Raw genomic sequence first — 21928 nt, 5'->3', positions numbered from 1 at the left:
GACTTTTGCGCACAAAAGCAAATCTATCAACAAAATTAAAACTAACATCCACAGTACACAACCGCTCAGGGGAAAGGTGGATTAATTAAACCATCAAAAAAACACGCCTCATCACGCATCGTGATTATGTTGTGCCGTGTGTCTCGTACTCCTGTCCCCTTTCTTTGGTACTTCTCCCCCCAAGGGAATCACATTACTTCGGACCTCCGCCACGCTTTCTTCGCCACTTTTACCTTAGCCAACCGGTCCAACGGACGCAATTAGAACAATGACCTCATACAGTGCCGGACTGGTCATACGTTTTCCCCTACCTGTTCGTATATGCTGGCCTGCTGCTAGGGTGTGGAAAAGGGGTGGACTAACAATCAGCCCCCTGGCAAGGGGCTATTATGTCCGAGCGAGTTCTCGTGTGGTTAAAACTTCAAGAAACTCAAGCCACCGAAGCCGCCTTTGTGTAGCAAACTCCATTTCCTTTCACCTTCCCGTGGAGAAGAGTAAAGTCAAGAAAGTCAAGTCAAACAAAAACATTTCACACATACCCACATATGGCGCTGTTTAAGGAGTGCCAAAGTAAATGTCCACGTTTGTGCTAATTTTCCCGATTCGCCGTTCGGCCCATTCACCACACCACGGGTTAGTTGCTTTCCTTTGTAGCAATTATCCTTCCACCGGTGGTCCACCGATGGCACTGGTTTCTGCGGGAAAAAGCCGGTGAATTTTCCCGCCGCCATTCGGTTCAGCACAATTGTCACGTGGATTAGTTAGAGGGGGTCTGGCTGGTTTCGTTGCGCTACTTCATAACACACCGACGCTGAAGTGGGAAACGTTATTCATCGCTGCTAGCCGAGTGTTAACCGAAGCACTGCTCGCGACTCCTTCGGTTGGCCTCATTCAAGGGAAAACGGACCCTAAGCTTGCGACACCCACCCCGGTGCAATTTTACCGAAGTGAGGGTAAGAAAACGTACGACGCGAAGGAATCGGTATCTCGAAGCAAAGGCACGCGCTCGAATTGTAACCGTTCGGATTTCTTTGTTTTAAACGCGTCGTGAGGACTGCGGGGAGAAGGCAACTGATTTGCATAGAGGCGCACCAATACAAACATGGCTTATGAGACTCTTAACACACACTCACACACGCCTATACAATGCCTTCAGTACAATTACCAGAGGACCCCTTTGCAAAATGGTATGGCGTTAAAGAAAGCGTTGCCTGCACACATACAGGTACAAGGGAATTCTGTACAACCTACAGCAAGAGCTTGAAGACATAAGGAGAAAAGAATCGCGATGACTTGATTAGGCCAAGGTTTATATCTGCAGGTGTGCTACCTATTAGATTCTTATAGATCGCACTCTTTCGAGAAGGTAGAATGATGGGAAGATAGTTCGTAAACTCTTTTAATCACATTATTCCTTTAAAGAGTTAGTTAAACGATGTTAATTCCTGTAATACATTGCGTCAAATAACTTCCAGTTACTCATGATTTAAACTCACCCTCAAGCGTGCAAGACATTAGTCCTTTTTTGTCCAACCCAACGCGGTACTCCTCCTAAAGAATTACGCATACCTCCTTCCCCCTGTTTCCTTTGTTAACCACGCACGCACACACACTTGTCCTGATCCTGACCAGGCTGAGATTGTATTTGTATACCAGCGGCGTTCGTTCGCGTGCCCCGTTTACTTTCACCCCGTACGTGTGTATCGCGTGAGACCCCCGGCGCTTAGCTTGGACAGGGAAGGACTCGCCCCCTTGGCTCTAAAACAAAACGACGGAATTTTAGAACCAGGACGAACGCTCAGTAGTACCCCTTAAAACGCCAGCCGAGCGAACGCTCATTCAAGCGCCGACCACGAACGAAACAACAGCTTCGCAATGTGCTGCGGCGCCGTTAGGCGGGCAATGGCCATCAACGGGAAAGTGTGCCTACCATAGTGGAAACCCCCTCCCCCCCCCCTCCCCTCAGGAACACGTGTCTGTGCGGTATCTGTGTGCACCCGTGCTGGGTTAAACTGTGCGGTTAAAGAGAGTGTGGAGTTAAGATATTGTACGCCAACCTTCGATTGCTTCGATTCTGCTCTCGAGATTGTCAATTCGTGTTCGATACGTAACAACCATTGAACCCGCACGAAGCAGCAGAACGTCAAGCAGGTTTGCAGAATTGGTGCCGCGACGACGGTTTGTTTTCGTGCACCCGTTTTCCGTCGTCAGTGTGCCGGATTGTGTTTGGTTGTTTGTTTGTTTGTTGAACCTGTGCCGCGCGTTGTTTGGTAGTGGTGTGTGGCCCTTTGGGTCTGGGGCGGTGCTATCCTGTTCGTGGTCTAGATTCGAAAATTTGTACCAAAAGAAACCCGCTCACCCAGGACCCCGAGGGACGTCCCAGTTTCGGGTGTGCTACGTGTAAAAAGTTCCGGTACGGTTCAGTGCGGAGTGTGCCGGGAGAAAGCGAGCGGGAGAAAGTGAAATTTCGCCATGGTAACGGTGTCGACGGTTCCGAGCCGAACCTTCACCCGGTTTGTGCTGCTGCTGGCACTGCTGTGCCGGGGCGGGCTGGGTCGCGATCCACCGACCGTCACCATCCCCGACCAGGGCACGGTGATGGGCATGTACATGAAGATGTTCCGGACGCAGCGGGTCGTCGCGTACCTGGGCATCCCGTACGCGCAGGCACCGGTCAACGAGAAGCGCTTCACGCCGCCGGTAGTCGACAATCTGCCCAGCTGGGAGGGCGTGAAGAATGCGACCAGCCCGGCGCCGCACTGTTGGCACATGCCGCGCGACACCCACCGGCGACACAACCAGCTGTTTATGGAGCTGATCCGGTCGGGCGACGACGGTGGTGGAGGCGATGGTGGTGGCGATCGGCAGTACGACGAGGACTGTCTGTTCCTGAACATCTACATACCGGACTGTAAGTATGGTTTGAACGGGTCGGCAAAGCTGTTTTTGTGGTGGTATGTTTTGAGGACCAGCGAGCAAGGCGTTTAGAAACATTCTGTTCTGTACAATTTTCTTCTTTGTTATGGTTATGGAGAAAGTTGTTGGTTATGGCAATGGCGTGCGTCAAGTGAATAAACCGCTCATAGTGTATTATTTTTCCTGTAATCTAGATCAGAGTTAGTGTAATGATGACGATCGTGGGATTAATGCAGAATTAGTTGGTGATTTGCTCAAAATATGGAAACTTATCAGAGAACCAATGAGATTTAAACCAGCAATCAACTTGTAAGACCGAGAAAAGATGCTACGAAAAAAGCCTTTTTTTCTTAGATTACGAAAATCATTACATTTTCGAGGATATTTTAGTTCTTTTCATCTACTATTACATCTATCTACTATTACTGTTTAACATTCCTACGATTCACTATTTCGCTATTCCACAACCGGTATAGCGTACAGTGGATAGAGTGACACACTTTTACGTTGAACATTGAACCCGTCGTACCTTCCAACGAGCCGAAAATGAACGTTGGCCGACTACTCCGCAAGCCAAACGTGGCTCTCGCCATCGAGGAAAAGAATCGAGCGGGAAAACGACCACATGCCACAGCACAAGGGGAAATCATAAATCCCACCTTTGCCTTCGCGACACAACACACAAAACCGTTGACAAAAGACGCCGTCCGAGGAAGACGCATGAGTGGGTAGAACATAATAAAAAGCGAGTAGCCAAGGTGCCAGCCACGCTGTGGCTTTTTCCTTGAACGGAGTCAAATTTTGATTTTATGGCCATTGACTTCCTGCGAAGAGCAATGTTTTACTGTTGTTGGCGGTTGGATGAAATAAACCAAAGCTACTAGCTAAGGCTAGCTGTAGGGCCCTTGCGTTGTAGCGGTGCGTTGGCCGGCGAAGCGAGTTCTTTCCCTCCATTTGCATGGCCCGTTTTGCTGCCCGATGCTATTGCTCTTGAGTGCACTTTTTAGTGAAAGCATATTTGGAGCGCTTTGAGCTTTGCTGGGGACGTTTCCTGTGGTGCCGGTCATCCCGGCCTGGCCACAGTAAAGCCTGGGACAAAATGGGGAAAACACATGCATCGTTGTGTGATGTGTTTTGTGTGTGTGTGTCTTTGCGTTAGCTAACGTTAGACACCGAACCCATAAATCGTAATGCATCAAAAATATAGTGCAGTGGAGGTTTACCTTTCCCTATTGTGGAATGATTTATGAAGGTGTTTTACATTTAACGTTAAATAGTTACCTACTTTCAATTTAAAAACAGTTAACCACCAGGCGTCTCCATCATACACGTTTACTTTTTATTATTTAGTTCATTTTTTATGCGTGTTATAATGTGTATAATGAAGAATGTGGCATTATTATCTTGCTTTTATATGTGAAAATTATTATTGACGCTTATTAAAACCTTAACACAGAAAGAAATGGCAGAAAAGGGAGAACAAACCAATAGGGAAAACAGCGCTGCCGACAACACGGTGATGGTTACCTATCGCAGAACTATATCAACAGTATGCTAATCATCACTCAAAATAGACCTGCTTGAACCTATGAAGCATTACATTTCAAAGAGCGCCCTTAAGGGTGTTCCTCCTGCTAGACAAGCATGTACTGATAAGTATCTTGCTGCGAGTTTGCGCCCACTTTTACTAATTCGTAGCCTCGGTGACTTTATCATCATAATTATATATAATTCAAACGATAGTCGAGCATCAATTTGCGATGATAAGGAATAATCTATTCAAATTGCGATTGGCTTAGTGTATGAAATGTTGTATGTTTGTACCTTCTTGCAAATAAGGAACAGCGTTGGAGCTTTGAATCTTTTTTTTTTTTTTCAAACCACAAAGTTAGTTCCAACGTGCATGACATAAGCCTCGAAAGCTCCAAAACACATACAATAAAAATCATGAAGAGTGAGGAAATCACTTTCCTGCATGGCACCTATGCCAAGCCTAATGACCATTCCGGCAATTATTTTTGCAATGGGTAACCCACTCATCAAGCGGTCGCTTTTCAAGAGGCACATTTCTATAGCAAGGAACACCTAAACTCCTCGCTAAACAAATTAGGTCACACGTAAACCTGAAATGGGTTAACCATAAATGGAAAATTAGAGACCGCACTAATTTCTTGCTTTCATGCTCATTTTCTCACACAAAAGTGTAGTGAAGCTAGGACTATAACGGACCAATAGGTATCCAATGTTTGTCCACATGGCACACGAAAGCACATCGATGGAAAATCATTCTAGCACGGTGTTACCCTGTGAAGAAGTAAATGCAATTCGCTATTGAATGAACTGCTCGAAATACAGTTGAAACAAATACTAATGCAGCAAACAACATACAGACGTAAAAACAAAGCAAAATAATGATAACATCAATTCTAACCTACATTTTGAATGAATAGACGAAACAACAACAAAAAAAGAAGAAAACATGTACAAAACAACTGTAGGCAAAACTTCTACGCGCTATTCTATTCAACTGTCAAAACTGTCTTTCCTTTCGGCATGGGGTAAGCTTTCCGCTTGCAAAATATGCAAACCACCGCCTGCTAGTTTCACGAACACGCTGCTACGAGGGCGAAAAAAGTAGGCCCCTTTCCCTGGTGGAAAATTCAAACACCTCCATTGTGCACGTGTGTAGAAATGGATCAAGGGGAGGGGGGGCTGGCAAGAAGATAGGATGGTGGCGGGGAGCATTAAAGCAGCGTTGCTAAGGAATAGCGGAATAGGCAATCGATTTCCATATGGCAAGAAAAATTGTTTTTCTTTATTGCATTGAGCGGTTGGTGTGGGTCCCCCTGTGTGGGTTCAGATGCCCAAATGTTGGCACTCACGAAGTGCACGTTTGAAAGTTATTTAATACCCGATTTTTGGTTGTTGTTAACAGTTCCGATTTAATTTCTTATAAATTGTGGGTTTGATAATGGAATTGAATTTTATTGAATTTTATCTGAATAAACTATTGCTTTAAAAAGCAAAAAAAAACCCACAAATAAAAGGTCAAAAGGCCTTTATTCTAATACTTTGATGTAGTTGAATCATGTTGTTATAGTCGGGATTCAATAGTTAAACGCCTTCTAGTTGGCATGCTTGAAAAATTCGCTTAAATCGCTCGCTAAAAAAAAGTCGGATTTCTTTTCTATATATAAATCGTGCCAATTACTAGCTACGATCCCAATGATAGTAAGCAATCGAAGTGCAAATAGCGACCTCCTTAATAGTAATTTGAGTAATTTTATTATTATGGTCTAACAACTAGGTTTAACGTTATATCTTTTTTTAACATTTTTGTTTGATTTGAAACAGTTCTTTTTTATGTTAATTATATGTACCTCAAACCGTTCTCATGAACATAATAGCAGCTAACACCATCCTACTCAGAATCACTAAATCTACAACAGCATGTGCTAGTAAGAAGAAACTCTTAATGCCCGTTTTCATTAAGAGAATCTCGGTTTGACATTGAACCTGTTTGTTGCGGTCAAGAAGTACATCACGCGCACTCAGCCGCATTAGTAATCGCATCAGTCGATCCTTACATCAATCAGCGAACCTTTTTCCCTAACACATACAGTACAATCCTCTAATTATGTACATTTTTGTCGGCAGGCTTATATAACCGACCGATTGACCCTGAACTCACCGTGGGTCATAGCTTAGAATGTAGCACTCTTAACAACACCTTCAGCCACCAGACGTTGCTGCAGATGGATGAAGCAGATTCATTATGTATTAAAAAAATGCACACACACACACAAAAGCCAAACATTTAATCATTTCTCTTTGCAGTGATTTTGTGCCGGGTACAAAAAAGGAAGAACGCTTTAGAGGTCAAAAAGAGAGCGTTGAATCCTTTTTTAGCTTTAGCAGCTTTTTCATACCACTGCTGACACATTGTGCCTTGTCGTCGCCCCGTAAGACGATCATAAAAATGGTAATAAGATCGTCTGATTTACGACACGAACGGCAGCAATTACCGAGAAGCTGGTTGGGATGTGTTAAAATAAAAACCCGCCAGAAAACCGATGTGTTAATACCAGAGTAAATAACACATCCGGAGCCGAACTGCCTGAAACCTTCGGGATTCTCACCTTCTGATTGGATCGAATGCTCGATTTGAAGGTCATACCACGCTTGCTATGATTCCTTGCTAGGGGGTGAAAACTTTGACTTCAACCCCAAAGACCCGCAAAGTTACAACGGAACGCCATCTAGGTGGTGGGAAAGCACGCACATTCAACACCGCTTCGCCCGGTAATTGAATCTTTATCGAGGACTCTTCTATGTACTACCTCTTCGATTTCTCAAACCCTTAGCCGAAGTAGAGAGTTTCCAATAATTGAGCTGCCAAGTGAACAGCAAAGGTCTGCTCTGTTCTGGGAGCGTATCGTGCGTGAGTTTCCCCCTCCACACTACCAGTGTAATTGATTGTAATCGGTTGTGGTTTGGTGAAAGTTTTAATTTCTTTACAACTCCAAACGCTGGCGGGCGGGTCGTGTGCCCGATGGACGCGCGTACCCTTTTGTCAGAAAGCGGATGTTTAGTGCTCAGCTAATTGTTTGTGCGTGAAAGAACAACTTTAGAGCGTAACGAAACGGGGAGAGGAGCTTGGATTGGGTTCGGTTTATGGATTGCCAAAAGAGCATTAGCAAGAAATCAATCAGATCAATCACATACTGTTATACGTACGCGCACGTGCACTAACCTAAGCTCTTCTGCTCCCTTAGGCCGTGCCGTGCACAGTAGACTTTCACTAACACAAATCAACAGAACCTTTCGTTTTGTTTTGCTTCACCAACCACGCATCCTTGACTTTCTCCGAAGCAATCCCCGATGTTCGGTGCTGTGTGAAATGCGGTGCCATCTCACTTTCAAGGTTGTTCGGAAAAGAATTTAAATATGACGTGCCGTAAAACGGTTCCATATGCATACACACAATAAAATTACTTCGAAAACAACTTCAGCTGTCTTGCATGGGAGTGGCTAGTGCCGCAACAATATCGCCACCAAGTGGCAGTTGTTTTCGCTGCTGGCTTGTTCGCTCGGTGGCAATATTTCACGTTAACCTTCGACGGCGAGGAAGCGTCGTCACGATGGCGCAAGCTGACATTTATGAGATTCTATTAGACCTTCAAATTTATATGTGCCTAGCGTAATCGAAGTTGGTGCTAGTGGTAGCTCCCGTTCCACACCTAGCACCGGTTTTTCGGGAGTGTTCTAAGCGGTTTTGTACCGTCCTTCGGCACACGGATGAATCATGGCAGTTTCCGGAAGGGGAAAACCCGTCGCAGGTTGCCTACCTACAAAAGACAGATTACCCCGAAGGAACACTGTACCTACCCGTTTGTTTGTGGTCGACGGTTTAAGCGTGTGTACAACAAAGAATGTGTATGAACGGAGAGGGGAGTCTTTTCCCCGAAATCGATATGCAAATCGGTGGGTTTACATCGCTTAATGCTACATGAACGCGAGGAAGGTGGATAGGAAAATATATAAACAAAAGCACTTAGCAGAAGCGTCTTGGCGATGGCGGCCAGGGTAAATAAATATACAACATTTAGGTATGTTAACACATTCGATCTTAATGTTGGCTTAGTGGAGTACTAATAAAGGAAATCAAACTACAATCCGATCGCTAGTTTATCGTATTGAACAGTGCTGGTGTTATACTGTTGTATATAATAACCTCCAGCGTATAATAGTATAACAGTACAGAAGAGTTTTCGAAGGTGGCAAAGAGAAAATACATGAATGAATACATACATAAATAATCGTCTTCTACAGCCACAAGTTCATAATTTAACAAATTTTCTATTATTCGGACACTAGTTACTGGAGTTACTGCATAATTGTACTAACATACATATACTAATTACAGTCTTTTCCCAAGTTACACGAATAATGCGTTCCGGAGACATTTGCGTAACTCGGATTTTCGCGTATGTCAAATATCACGTTTTACAGCCAAAATTTACTTGATAATAACGGGTTTTTGATCGATTTTAGTTATTTAATTTTAGTTTTTACTTATTTAATGCAATTCGTGAAGAAAATTTGGTTATTTATGTCTTTTTAGGAAACTTTTGGGAACATTTCAAGTTATTTTTCATCTGACGATTGATGGAGAAAATTGTACTGATTTGACATATGAACTGTCAAAAATTACAATTCGACTGTACTTACTAACTTTTCAATCGTTGTTATACTTCATAGTTAACCCCTCTATGCAATGATTGCAGCATGATTTCATTCTCTATAGTCGTAAATCGCTCTGTTTAAAATAAACCAGTTAGATTTGTACTGTTCCACACTGACACTTCGTTATTCCGCCAATTTATCATTATCAGCCATCATCATCGTTCCATTCAAATTACTACCATGCGCGAAAATGGCAAAGTGGCATTCGACAGTGACAGGATATCCATCAAACTTAACCTCATTCGCTTAGTTAAGCGCCATCTGTTCATTTCCGTGCCGTATCGGATGGGTCAATCATCGATGGAGCCTTCCTACTAATTGACTATGAAATGACAGTTAATTGTAATCTCCGATAAGACGCGATTTGCAATTTTGTCTCACCGTGTTGAGTGTGTGGGATCGTTTGGTGTAATTCCCAACAAATGTGTTGGTTGTATGTGTGTGTGTATGTCGTTCTTAATGTTGTTCGTTCTTCCTGTCCCGTTGTTTAATCGCGTGACTAAGTTAATTGTGCTCCAACGTCGCTACCGAACGCATGCGGGCATTGGAATGGGATCGGTTTCTACCCCTTTTGTAGCACCGTTGACCCTAAGAAAAGCTCCTTACGGGGCAGCGATATTGTAGATTCGTACCGAGGGTAGGACACTACTGTACGAGATGATTTCGCTGGTAACTTGGACGTCCACCGTTGACCTAATGAGCGTACCAAATGGCACGTGTACATTTGGGACTATCGCGTTTTTTATCATTGTAAGAGCATGTTTGACCAGTTTCTACACTCCGTGCATGAAGCGCGACCTAAAAGAGATCTAAAATAGGAACTAGGTACTTGAAGTGGAAGAAAGACAATTCTCATCGCGTCGGTCCATTGCTGTCTGCTTATATAATGAAAATTAAACTAAAAAACAACAAAACAACGATAAGACGAGCTAGCAAATTGCGTCTAGACGCTGCCTAGAACCGCAAAACTCTTAGTATAACAGAACGTTGTGCGACCTTTCTACACGTCAACAATCGCATGCATCCCACCAATCGAGCCGATAAAATGTTATATTACTCTAGCCGTAACCGTATCACAATAGGCTGCGACATACCGCACATTTTGCCCCATATTTTGCTCCGTAAAACACTTCTCAAACACCACACTCCTACTCTACCCATGGTGGGTTCCATTGAAACACGCAAACATCAAATTCCCAAATTCCACACCTGTAACGTCCACCGATGATGCAATGGGGTTCAGATTTAAAATTCCCTCCCATTAGCGTAGCACTTACCGAGGAGGGCGCTACAACAACAGCTTGGATGGTTGGGTATGGCGTATAATTACGGTTTGTTACGGAAATTGTCCCCGAAATTGTCCCCCTGAAGTAGGGGCCAAAACCCGCGGAGCGATGTTCACCAAGGAGAGGGTTACGGCGGACCTGTCAAATATTTAAACGGACGACAAATTCTTGCACCAAAGTTCATGCGACACACCAGACCTGTCAGTAGAAGGTTTCTGCTGGTTTCTTAGTATCTCCTGATGTTTGCAGTATGTCCGCAGTAGTTAATGGGATTTAAATTTACAACCCTGTTCAGCAAAGTACCACTACGAATTTTAATAAAGTTTCACGTTATTTGTGGTCAAAGTTTTACATTCATTAGCTGGAATTGTGTGAGTTTCTCTGCGGTATGTACTCCGATTTTCTTAAGCAAAGAATTTGTACCTTCATATGGTGTCGCGTCTTCAGCATTCGCTGGCATACACCTCCGTCCGGCGACTCAGACGTAGTGTCAAAAGTGAACCCTACATCAATATTTCAAGATCGGCTCGTGCTGATAAAGAGCCTGTGCCTACGGAATCCTCCAAGTCCACTGCTTGCAGAGTACCTGTCAGCTACCTTCACTACTGCTTCTACTACTACTACTACTTGGCATCGGCGTTTACACCACTAACACTGAAAGACCCCTATACACACACACGCATACAGAGAAAGCAAGCCGCCCTCGGGTTTGCTTCTTAAAAATTACGCGACCAGGAGGTTCGATTTCCGCCGGAACGAAGTTCAACGAACTGGCGTCGGACGCGGTCGGACCAGTCGGGCACTAGGTTAGTTTCTCGCCCCTCTGTGTGTAACTCCTTCATTCGTGTACACGCGAGCATGATTTTGCAAACTCACCAAACTCACCGTTGTGGTGGCACGGTCGCTTTTTTGTGGCTGTGTTGTTGTGGCTGTTTCGCGGTATAACGCCACCGAGGATACATAATTTATATCACGTGGCCGTACTCTGCCCGTGGCCCGTAGTGGAAGTAGAAAAGTGGAACAAATTAAGGGCCACCACCACCGGGCTTTGCCGCCAGTTGTTTGGGTTGTGTTTGTGTTTGAGGGGGTTGTTTGGGAAAGCATTCAACTGCAGACACAAAACACTGTCAATGGGCAAAGAAGACCTCGACGATTAATCAAACGATCGAATCGTTCGATGACAAACTGTCGATAATTGATAAGTGAGCGAATCGAATCGTGCTTAGAACGCGATTCATTGTGAACCTACCACAAATTGTTGCTATAATTAATCATAACAGTATTTATATTGGATTCTAATTAAGCTCATCAATCAATTATAATGAAGAATATAATAAGATCATTTATGCCCAGCGATCTAAAGGATAGAAGTCAAATTATTAGTTCTTTATTAGTGTATTATATTTCTTAGTAGATTCGTTGATTTTAGGCTCTTCTTAGTTCATAGTAGATTCTTAATTCGTAATGCAATTATCTAGAAAACATATTAGTCATCCTCATTTTCTACCGATTTCTTATCACAAATAACAACCCTGGAAGCCATACCAACTGTAACCGCCTTGAACGGGCACAGGCACAGTCGTTAACTCGTACGACTTACCGACATGGGTTCAAGCCTCATATGGACCGTGGTATCAAAAAAAGTCTCGAAAGCCTGTATAGACCGGCATAAGCAGCATAAGAATTAGGTCGTTACGCTAATAAGAAGAAGGGCCCTATTCTGAACTCAGAATCGACATCTAGTCAAGTGGACAAGCTCATCTCCCTAGGAACTTGATTTTGGCATTGTCATCCAATTGTGATGTGTTCAGGATGATTGGTCGATACTATTCAACACAGCTACTTGTATGTAATTTGAAGTTTCTTTGTTCTAGTTGTATTAATCTGAAGTGTATGAAGGTATTTTTGGAGAAAAGGTAGCATTTAGAACTCAACTAACTTCCACAAGGGTTTTGGGGTCGGCATAATGGGATACTACAATCTTGGCTGTTCTACATGTTTGTACTGGATATGGCCTAATACGGCCCTACGACCGCTTTAGTGGTCTTGGTCTACTGCTAGAGTGTCGAAAATCGCTCTCAGTCTCGCGCCTGCATCTGTTAATCTGCCACCTCAACTTGAGCCTATCATGCCCCTTCTATCCTTGTGGATTCCCTTAAAAGGACTTAACAGGCTGGATTCGTTTCTATGGTAATTCATCGATTCATCGATTTCATCGATTGGGTCGACCTCTAGATTTCGACAGAGGCACGATTTTGGTATTCGCCGCGTAATCGAGATGTGATTGGGAAGAGTTTAACTACTCGATAGCATACTGTGTATAATATTAAGAGGAAACTCGATGTTTGAGTCATTTTGAAATATTTTATTATCAATTAATTCTTATCATCTTCTCCTCCCCCCGCTCTCTTCTCCCGGACAGCAACGATGCCAACGGACGGGTACTCGGTGCTGGTTACCTTTCCGACCGGCGACTTTGACGGCGACACGCCCTTCACGTTAAATCCATTCCAGATGGTGTTCAAGCAGAAGATCATCGTCGTGACGGTGGCCTACCGGTTGGGCATCTTCGGGTTCTTCACCAGCATGGACGGGGAGGCGCCGGGTAACTTCGGCCTGATGGACCAGTCGGCCGCGCTGCTCTGGATCAAGCGCAACATCCGGCTGTTCAACGGGAACGAGGGTTCGGTCACGATCATGGGCCACGGTACGGGGGCAGTCTGCGTCGGTCTGCACCTCACGTCCGGCGACTGGACGGACGACATGTTCCACAAGGCCATCCTGATGTCCGGCAGTCTGCTGCTCGACTCGAGCGTCCGCACCGCCAAGCAATATGCATCCTCTTTGGACGAGCTGGCGACCGCCTTCGGGTGCTTCCGTCGGCCGACCACAAAGCTGATGGATTGCTTGCGGCGGGTCGACGCGCAGATCCTGGCCGAGAACTCGCCCCCCATCGACTGGGGCCCGGTCATCGACCAGGGCCTGAGCAACACGACCACACCCTTCATCCCGGACCACCCGAACATGCTGGTGCATCAGGGCAAGCTGCGCCGGGTGCCGCTGCTGATCGGCCACACCGACATGGAGGAGGTGCTGGAGCTGACGATGGGCGACATGCTCGAGCACGGGCTGGGCGCGGAGATGTTCGACACGCTGCTCGGCGACGTCGTCATGAGCGATCTGGCCGAGATGGAGTTCAACGAGACGCTGTGCGGCGGCAACATGGACATCGTGATGGAGGCGGTCCAGTATCAGTACAAACCGTACCCGCCGACGACCGAGCCGCTCGCGCTGCGCCGGAAGTACATCGAGTTTGCAACGGAGCGCAAGTACGTCGCGCCGACGATCGAGCTGGCGATGCACATGAGCCAGCAGGCGGACACGTTCGTGTACCGGTTCGACATCAAGCCGCGGACGGCCGCCGCACTGAAGGACGTGCCCGAGTGGGTCGGCGTGCCGCACAACTTCGAGCTGATCTTCCTGTGGGGCCTGCCGTACTGGCTCGCCCTCGCCGACCAGATGCAGTGGGACAGTGCGGACAAGCGGGTGGCCGACATCGTGATGACGCTGTGGGCCAACTTTGCCAAGTTCACCAACCCGACGCAGGTGGGCGTGTACATCCGGTGGGAGAAGTTCACCGTTACCGAGCCGGGCGTGCTGATCATCGACCGGTCGTTCAACATGAGCGACCACACGACGATGAGCTTCGATGCGGTCAAGTTCTGGAACCACTACTACCCGAGCGTCATCAACTTTGCCGCCCAGTGCTGCAACGCGACGTACAACGGGGCCGAGCGGGGTGCGCCACTGAGTGGCAGCCTTGTGGCCGGGTTGCTGCTAGCCAACCTTATCCTGTTACAATCATTCGTTCACCTGCACTCGCGGACACACTTTGCCTCGCGGACGTAGTAAGGGTACGGGGGGTGGTGCTGGTGCTGCTGCTGCTGCTCCGGCTGCACACTGAAAGATGGACGGCGTTTTTTTTTATAATAAATCACTCTCCTGTACATAGCGGAATTGGGTGGGCGGCTGGGTGGGTGCGTACCAAGAAAGTGTGCCTGCGTACGAGAATGGGGGTTGCGTTTCGTTTTGTTTGGGTTTAGTTTTTCTAGATGAAACCGTAGGCAAATGGCGTAGGCTTTTCCGTTGTTGTCTAGCTAAAATATTATTTACTTTTCCTACAATCCGAAACTGAAACAAGTTGACAGAAATATATATGTACAAATAAAGCAAAGAACTTACATGTGATTTAATTATTTGGATCGGTCCGTATTACCAAATTAATTGCGTAAATCGCACCAGTAGAATAGATATTTTCTGTCGAATGTGGTTCATTTCCATGTCTCCACTTCTTAAACAACCGTAAGTTCGAATTGGATCAAAAATACATTTAATTATCACATCATTCTCACATTTCATTAGTACAGTCCAAATAGCTAAGCAGTTTATAATAATCGCTTTACACTAGTGAAGATCGGAATTGGACCTACCCATGTTAGGAATCAATTCCGTTGCCGTTTCCAATGCTGGAATCGATTCCGATTCCGGAACCGATTCCAATTCCGGAGTCGATTCCGGAATAAAATCTGGATCCGATTCCGGAACCAATTCCGAAGTCAATTCCAATTCAGGAGCCGATTCCGGAATCGATTCCGAAAACTGATTCCTGACCTACTGTCCGGAATCGATTCCACAAAACTGCAGAGCTAGCCGTAATCGATTCCGACAAACACTTTATTTTTCCCATCACTACTTTACACTCTTCCAACGGTCTATTCAAATCATACTCGATGCCACTGTAAACCTGTTACACTAGCTGGCAACACTGCTGCTGTCACCTTTGATAAACATTCCGTTTTGTTGTGATTCAAGCATCGCCCTGCTCGGTTGTTGTGAATTCATCTTTTTTTTAGCGTCATTACGAGCAATCGCAACGTTCTGTGCTACGGATTTACACAAATTGCAATCAAACGATGAACAAACGCAACATTTGGAAGTATGAAGAGACGAAGGAAATGCTCCAGATCATGCAGGACAACAATTACGCCGGTGCGTTCAGCAGCAAGCACAAGCAGAACATGGAAATATTTCGCAAAATCGAGAACAAAATGATCGAGAGCGGCTATCCGTACAAAAACTACATGCAGATCGGAGTGCGGTGGAAGAATTTGAAAAACCTCTACACGAAGGCAAAGCGTAGCAACAGCAAAAACGAGCAGCAGCTCTTCCCGTTCTACGAGGAGATGGACAATCTGCTCAAACGGGTCGACAAGAGTGTTGCTGGCGAGGAGTGCGTCAGTGCACTGGATCCGGGCGAGCCGGTGAGCGTTAAAATTAACACTTCAGCAGCGTCAGAGTTGAGTACGAGCGTGCAGGACGATACAGCATCTGTCGACAACAAACCACCATCCAAACCGGCACGGAGCGTTGCCGTTCAGCGGGCAAGCGTGTCCACTAGCAAAACGTTAGGGCGCTATACGGCAGCGGGTCAGAAGAAGCCCACGCGAAAGAACGCACTCGACACCACGATAGCGATGAGCAAACAGGAGCTTAGCGACGAGTTCTACCGCAGCCAGAAGCGGTTAATCGATTACGAGTTTAGCCTGTACGTGCGGAAGGAGCAGGAACTGATCGACCGGATACAGGAGACGACGCGGACGATGATGGAGGAAAATATGAACACATTTTTTACCCGCCTAAAGGACGTGCTGGCAGGCCCGTCCGTGCAGCAGGTTGAGGTAATCGAAACGTACGAATAAGTAGACACATTAAACGACCGATCTCGTATAGCCGAAAATAACGTTTAGAATGAATTGCAAATATAAGTGTTGAATGTATCTTGAAACATTTTATCTTTTTGTGCTAATTGAACTAACTGGTGCCAACCTCTTCTTCGGCAGTAGTCAATCATCGTCTACGATCAGAGGGAAACGTTCGTGCATGAACTTGCTGAGCCGATTGCGCACTTCCTCCCCGTCCATCGAGGTGATTTGACACTCCCAGTGTGGCTGCTCCGGCGCAACGTCCTCCTCGTTGTGGCACTCGCTCCAAGCGTCCTTGTACGGCGATCTGTTCTGTTCGGCGATGTTGTGCAAAATACAGCACGTCAGTATTATCTCGGGAACGCAGCTGGTCGCTACCATAGTGGAACACCGATTTAGCGCCTTCCAGCGTCCTACCAGCCGTTCGAAGGTCCGAACGATACAGGCCCTTCCCTTCGCTGCGTACACGTTAAACGAGCGTTCGGCGGGGGTCATTTGTGCCGTCGTTAGATAGGGAGTTATCAACCACGGTAGCAGCGGGTATTTCCCGTCACCCAGCAGGAGCGGTAGAACGTTGCTTTTATCAATCTTTTGACATGGCTGCGTATGAAATAGAAAAGCATAAAGTGTTTTTATCAAAATTGTTTAAATATCTTCTCAGGGAATGCTCTACTCACCCCATCCAATTGCTCCATTCTTTGATATATGCTCGAGTTTATCAGCATATCTGCCGCATTCGTGTGTCCCGGATGTTCACAGGATACATCCAGAAATCTGGAAAAAAATCAATGTCATAAATAGTGTGATCTCCTTGTACAACGCGTTACCATGCTACCACCTTCCACGGCTGTCTACGATGGCTTGCAATATGATGGAGCTCCATCCTTTGCTGTTGATGTACTTCGCCGCATCCTTAACCGTACCCCGTTCCACCGGAATGTGCAGACACCCGATCGCTCCGAACACCTGTGGAATCCCGACCAATTCTTCAAACTCCTTCACCCCACAGCGAATGTGGTTTCTGCTGTGCGGAAAATCGATCTGTCTGTCCCGGAGCAGCTTATTTACCACACCACAAAACAGATGTACCGATGCGCGTACGGCTCTGCTGTGCAAGTGGAACAGTGTCGCGGCCGATTCGAAATCCTTCCCCGTGCCCAGCACGTACAGGGCTACACCCATTCGCATCCTTGCCGTCATCGCCGGCTCACAATCTGCGTCTTCCAGCTCGTGTTCCAGCTGATCGTACAGGCACTGGAACGTGGCGTGATTGATGCGAAAGCGTTCCAGCTGCTCCTCGGTGAACTCGTGCTCGCTGCTAGCCGGGAACAGGTGCAGTTGCTCGGGAACGGGCTGTTGTAGCCGGCTGCGGGACGTTGCTGGCTGAACTTCTCTGCGTCTCATGTTCAGAAACGACACGTCACTTAGTAGGGAGCGCCGGTGGCGATCGTACAGGATGTAGTTGCGGTGCAAACGGCGCGCAAGTTTCGAAAGGAACCGGCGTCTCATGCGCACGATGTGGTCTCGCTGTCGCTTCAGATGCAGCGCAATCTGCTGCTGTAGCATCGTGCGGTACTCGTTCACGATTTCCACTATCACACGGTTAGACACCATGTCGGCCTCCATTTCGAACGACATGGATTTTTATGTGAATTGAGGAGAAAATCTGTTCCAGTGGCTATGCGGTGGCTGGGCGCGGGTTTGTTTTGATGCGAACGGGTTGCTGGATGACGTTTCGGAGACGTAAACAACGCGTGATTGCACCAATACACATACACACGTAGAGTTGAAATGCTTATATGGGCAGGGGTGTCAAACATCGTTGTGGAAATTTGCACTTTTCCCATTTTGTAGAATAGCAAGATCAAACGGTACAAATTTTAAAAATAACTTACATTTCCCACTCGCAATTAATTTCTATATGATACAAAGTGAACAAGTACACCAAATATACGATCCCTCAGAACTGATGATAAAAATAACGGTTAGCATCGTTCATGTACAAATACCGAAATAAATAAAATCAGTTTTCAACAGTACAATTCATTGTTCTTTATTGTAGAGTCCTCCGCTAAAACGCGGTTGAATTTATCAGGATATGCACACATGTAAAGTACAACACAAAATAGTAAAGATTAGTATACAGAACTGATCAAAATTGTCGCAACGCTATTGAATGAACTAATTATCGCATGGAACAATTTGCATCTGAAAAAGATTTAAAAAATCCTGTACTGCATTCTCTCCTGAACATCCATTATACATCGCACTCTACCATGAACGCACATTCCTGAAAATTAAAATTCTATTTTAAACCCTGCTCTTCTTCAGACCTGGATGACCTAACTGCATTAGATGAGATATATCACCATTTTGAATCGCTTTACGTAAATATAACCTAAAATCTGGCATGTTTAATTACCCTGAACACTTGGGAAGGATGATTACCCACGGAACCCCCGAATGCTTATCGCAGCCCCTTGATTTAATCGACCTCCTCCATGTGCGACAGATCCTCCGAGTCGTCCACCAGCGGTGGCGCATCACCCGATGCCGGGGCCGCCGCCGCAGCACCGCTGCTGCCCTCGTCCGTCGTCATCGGCTCGTCCTCGTCGATGCCCAGACCGAGCTTGATCATGCGGTAGATGCGGGACGCATGGGTTCCGGGCTCGTCCAGCGAGAAGCCGGAGGACAGCAGCGCCGTCTCGAACAGCAGAATCACCAGATCCTTCACCGCCTTATCGTTCTTGTCCGCCTCGGCGCGCTGGCGCAGCGTCTCGATGATGGCATGGTCCGGATTGATCTCGAGATGCTTCTTGCCCGCCATGTAGCCCATGGCCGACGAGTCACGCAGCGCCTGCGCCTTCATGATGCGCTCCATGTTGGCCGACCAGCCGTACTGCGACGTCACGATACAGCAGGGCGAGTCCACCAGCCGATTCGACACCATCACCTTCTCCACCTTGCTCTCCAGCACCGACTTCATCACCTTGCACAGGTTCTCGAACTTGGCCTTGTCCTCCTCGCGCTTCTTCTTCTCGGCCTCGTCCTCTGGCAGCTCCAGACCCTCCTTCGTCACCGACACCAGCTGCTTGCCCTTGTACTCCTTCAGCTGCTGGATCACGTACTCGTCGATCGGTTCCGTCATGTAGATCACCTCGAAGCCGCGCTTCTTCACGCGCTCCACGAACGCCGAGTTCTTCACCTGGTCGATGCTCTCGCCCGTGATGAAGTAGATCTGCGTCTGGTTCTCCTTCATGCGGCCCACGTAGTCGTTCAGCGAGCAGTACTCGTCCCCGGACGCGGACGTGTTGAAGCGCAGCAGATCGGCCAGCTTCTGCCGGTTCTGGCTGTCCTCGTGCACGCCCAGCTTCAGGTTCTTGCTGAACTGGTCGTAGAACTTCTTGTACGTCTCCTTGTCCTCGGCCAGCTCCTCGAACAGCTCCAGACACTTCTTCACCAGGTTCTTGCGGATCACCTTCAGGATCTTGTTCTGCTGCAGCATCTCGCGGGAAATGTTCAGCGGCAGGTCCTCCGAGTCGACCACGCCCTTGATGAAGTTCAGGTAGTCCGGGATCAGCTCCTCGCAGTTGTCCATGATGAACACACGCCGCACGTACAGCTTGATGTTGTTCTTCTTCTTCTTGTTCTCGAACAGATCGAACGGCATGCGGCGGGGCACGAACAGCAACGCGCGGAAGTCCAGCTGGCCCTCCACCGAGAAGTGCTTCACCGCCAGATGGTCCTCCCAGTCGTTGGTGAGCGATTTGTAGAACTCGCCGTACTCCTCCTGCGAGATGTCGTCCGCGTTGCGCGTCCAGATCGGCTTCGTCTTGTTCAGCTCCTCGTCCTCGGTGTACTTCACCTTCACGGTCTTCTTCTTCTTGTCCTTCTTGTCCTCATCGTCCTCGGCGTCCTCCAGCTTCGGCTCGTCGTCCTTCTTCTCCTCCTTCTCTTCCTTCTTCTCCTCCTCGGCCTCGTCGTCGCTCACCTCCTTCTCGCGCTCCTTCTCCACCAGCAGCTTGATCGGGTAGCCGATGAACTGCGAGTGCTTGTTCACAATCTGCTTGATCTTGCTCTCCTCCAGGTACTCCAGCTGGTCCTCCTTGATGTGCAGCACGATCTTGGTACCGCGGCCCAGCGGCTCCCCGCTGTCCGGGCGCACCGTGAACGAGCCGCCGGCCGACGACTCCCACACGTACTGCTCGTCGTCGTTGTTCTTCGACGTCACCACCACCTTGTCGGCGACCAGGTACGCCGAGTAGAAACCGACACCGAACTGGCCGATCATGCTGATGTCTGCGCCGGCCTGCAGCGCCTCCATGAACGCCTTCGTGCCCGACTTGGCAATCGTACCGAGGTTGTTCACCAGGTCGGCCTTCGTCATGCCGATACCGGTATCGATCAGCGTCAGTGTGCCGGCCTCCTTGTTCGGGATGATCTTGATGAACAGCTCCTTGCCCGACTCCAGCTTCGAGGGATCCGTCAGCGACTCGTAGCGGATCTTGTCCAGCGCATCGGACGAGTTCGAGATCAACTCACGCAGGAAGATTTCCTTGTTCGAGTAGAACGTGTTGATGATCAGGGACATCAGCTGAGCAATCTCAGCCTGGAATGCGAAGGTCTCGGCTTCTGGTCCTTCCGGCATCTGCAAAAGAGCGAAAAGAACGAAAAGAACGAATCAGATAAGGTTGAAAGAAAATGGGGTGTGGGGGGAGGGCGAGGACAATTCCTCTTTGCAATGAGTCAGCAACAAAGAAACGCATGGAGCCGCATTTCCGCTCAGATTAATGCCGTTTGCAGGTGCTTCCCGGCTATCGATTTTCAAATTATTTCTACTTTTCAGCGACACAAGATAATCCTAGAATCATTTCCTCTTCCATTGATCTTTTCAACCATCATTGTGCAATCATGATGTGCTCATTGTCAAAAGAACGGGTAACGGACACTTCGCGGAAATCTTTCGCTCTCTTCCTTCGCTTGGCGACACGCACAGCAAGCCTCGACCGCCACACTTACCTTGGATGAGTTTTGTGGCTTTTCCTACGGTAGAACTGAGACCAATTTCACTTTCACACGGATGTGACTCGTTCAGCAATTCTGCGTTATGCACTGCACTGCCCTTTTCTCTATTCTTTTCGACACGTGCTTTGCGCCACCAGATTTTATACAGTACCAAACCGCTTCTGGAAACTTCAACCGCAAGACTGCTGAGACGACGTTCAACGGCTCGGCAAATTGCCAACCCGAGCGCTCGGTCCCAATTGGAGTGGGGATAGCATGAACACACACTGCTCGACTGCACACCTCGAGCAGTATCGCGCAATTTGGCGATGGAATTTGATTTCACCGTTTAACGCGAGCAATTTCTACATTGAGATGAAACAAATGTTTACGCATGATAGTTTTGGAAATTGATCATGGGGAATATTAATTATGTGATTGTGCATACTTTCGAGGAATAAATGAAGCATTTTATTTTCAGCATTTTTACCACCCTCCGGATTGGCTGTTTGATTGCAAGAAGTGTTAAACGATTATATTGATAACTTTTAATCAAAATCAATCATCTGTACAAGGATTGTAGTCGATTGGCAAGATCTTATTAACTGCTTATTCAAGAAGTGGAACGAACAAATAAGATTATTCTGGAACGTTCAGTAACACTGAATTGAATTTCACTTGGTGGAGCTACATGGATCCATCTTGTGATGTTCT

General features: G+C 47.1%; 4 protein-coding genes and 1 long non-coding RNA gene across 5 annotated transcripts; 2 read left to right on the top strand and 3 right to left on the bottom strand.

Moving 5' to 3' along the window:
• The first annotated feature begins 1833 nt into the window (after positions 1–1833).
• On the top strand, positions 1834–14723 carry LOC121593951 (acetylcholinesterase-1). The gene is made up of 2 exons (XM_041916753.1): positions 1834–2911; positions 12871–14723. The coding sequence occupies exons 1-2, from the start codon at positions 2473–2475 to the stop codon at positions 14355–14357; spliced, it is 1926 nt and encodes a 641-aa protein (XP_041772687.1). The 5' UTR covers positions 1834–2472; the 3' UTR covers positions 14358–14723.
• Positions 4308–5545, bottom strand: LOC121593960. The gene is made up of 3 exons (XR_006004874.1): positions 5352–5545; positions 5112–5220; positions 4308–5039 (listed from the first exon to the last, which is right to left on the bottom strand). It is a non-coding gene; the product is annotated as an uncharacterized LOC121593960 (long non-coding RNA).
• A 698-nt stretch (positions 14724–15421) lies between the features above and the next one.
• On the top strand, positions 15422–16207 carry LOC121592299 (trihelix transcription factor GT-3b). The gene has a single exon (XM_041913698.1). It carries the CDS (start codon positions 15422–15424, stop codon positions 16205–16207), a length of 786 nt encoding a protein of 261 aa, XP_041769632.1.
• A 54-nt stretch (positions 16208–16261) lies between these two features.
• Positions 16262–17926, bottom strand: LOC121594147 (protein ALP1-like). Its single transcript, XM_041917157.1, has 3 exons — positions 17049–17926; positions 16888–16984; positions 16262–16810 (listed from the first exon to the last, which is right to left on the bottom strand). Exons 1-3 carry the CDS (start codon positions 17846–17848, stop codon positions 16352–16354), a joined length of 1356 nt encoding a protein of 451 aa, XP_041773091.1. The 5' UTR covers positions 17849–17926; the 3' UTR covers positions 16262–16351.
• A 311-nt stretch (positions 17927–18237) lies between these two features.
• LOC121591342 (heat shock protein 83-like) lies at positions 18238–21442 on the bottom strand. The gene is made up of 2 exons (XM_041911723.1): positions 21230–21442; positions 18238–20858 (listed from the first exon to the last, which is right to left on the bottom strand). The coding sequence occupies exon 2, from the start codon at positions 20856–20858 to the stop codon at positions 18696–18698; it is 2163 nt and encodes a 720-aa protein (XP_041767657.1). The 5' UTR covers positions 21230–21442; the 3' UTR covers positions 18238–18695.
• Positions 21443–21928: the final 486 nt, after the last annotated feature.

The sequence above is a fragment of the Anopheles merus genome, chromosome 2L (assembly GCF_017562075.2).
Source record: "Anopheles merus strain MAF chromosome 2L, AmerM5.1, whole genome shotgun sequence".
NCBI classification, from domain to species: domain Eukaryota; kingdom Metazoa; phylum Arthropoda; class Insecta; order Diptera; family Culicidae; genus Anopheles; species Anopheles merus.
The sequence above is the reverse complement of the archived record's forward strand: the minus strand, read 5'-3'. Positions and strand labels throughout refer to the sequence as shown.

Excerpts from the sequence above, each read along its gene's own strand:
- LOC121593951 (XM_041916753.1), top strand. The coding sequence starts at position 2,473 with ATGGTAACGGTGTCGACGGTTCCGAGCCGAACCTTCACCCGGTTTGTG. Across the intron at positions 2,912-12,870 it reads GAACATCTACATACCGGACT|CAACGATGCCAACGGACGGG; the intron begins GTAAGTATGGTT and ends TCTCCCGGACAG.
- LOC121591342 (XM_041911723.1), bottom strand. The coding sequence starts at position 20,858 with ATGCCGGAAGGACCAGAAGCCGAGACCTTCGCATTCCAGGCTGAGATT.
- LOC121594147 (XM_041917157.1), bottom strand. The coding sequence starts at position 17,848 with ATGTCGTTCGAAATGGAGGCCGACATGGTGTCTAACCGTGTGATAGTG. Across the intron at positions 16,985-17,048 it reads ATCGTAGACAGCCGTGGAAG|ATTTCTGGATGTATCCTGTG; the intron begins GTGGTAGCATGG and ends ATTTTTTTCCAG. Across the intron at positions 16,811-16,887 it reads GAATGGAGCAATTGGATGGG|CCATGTCAAAAGATTGATAA; the intron begins GTGAGTAGAGCA and ends TTTCATACGCAG.
- LOC121592299 (XM_041913698.1), top strand. The coding sequence starts at position 15,422 with ATGAACAAACGCAACATTTGGAAGTATGAAGAGACGAAGGAAATGCTC.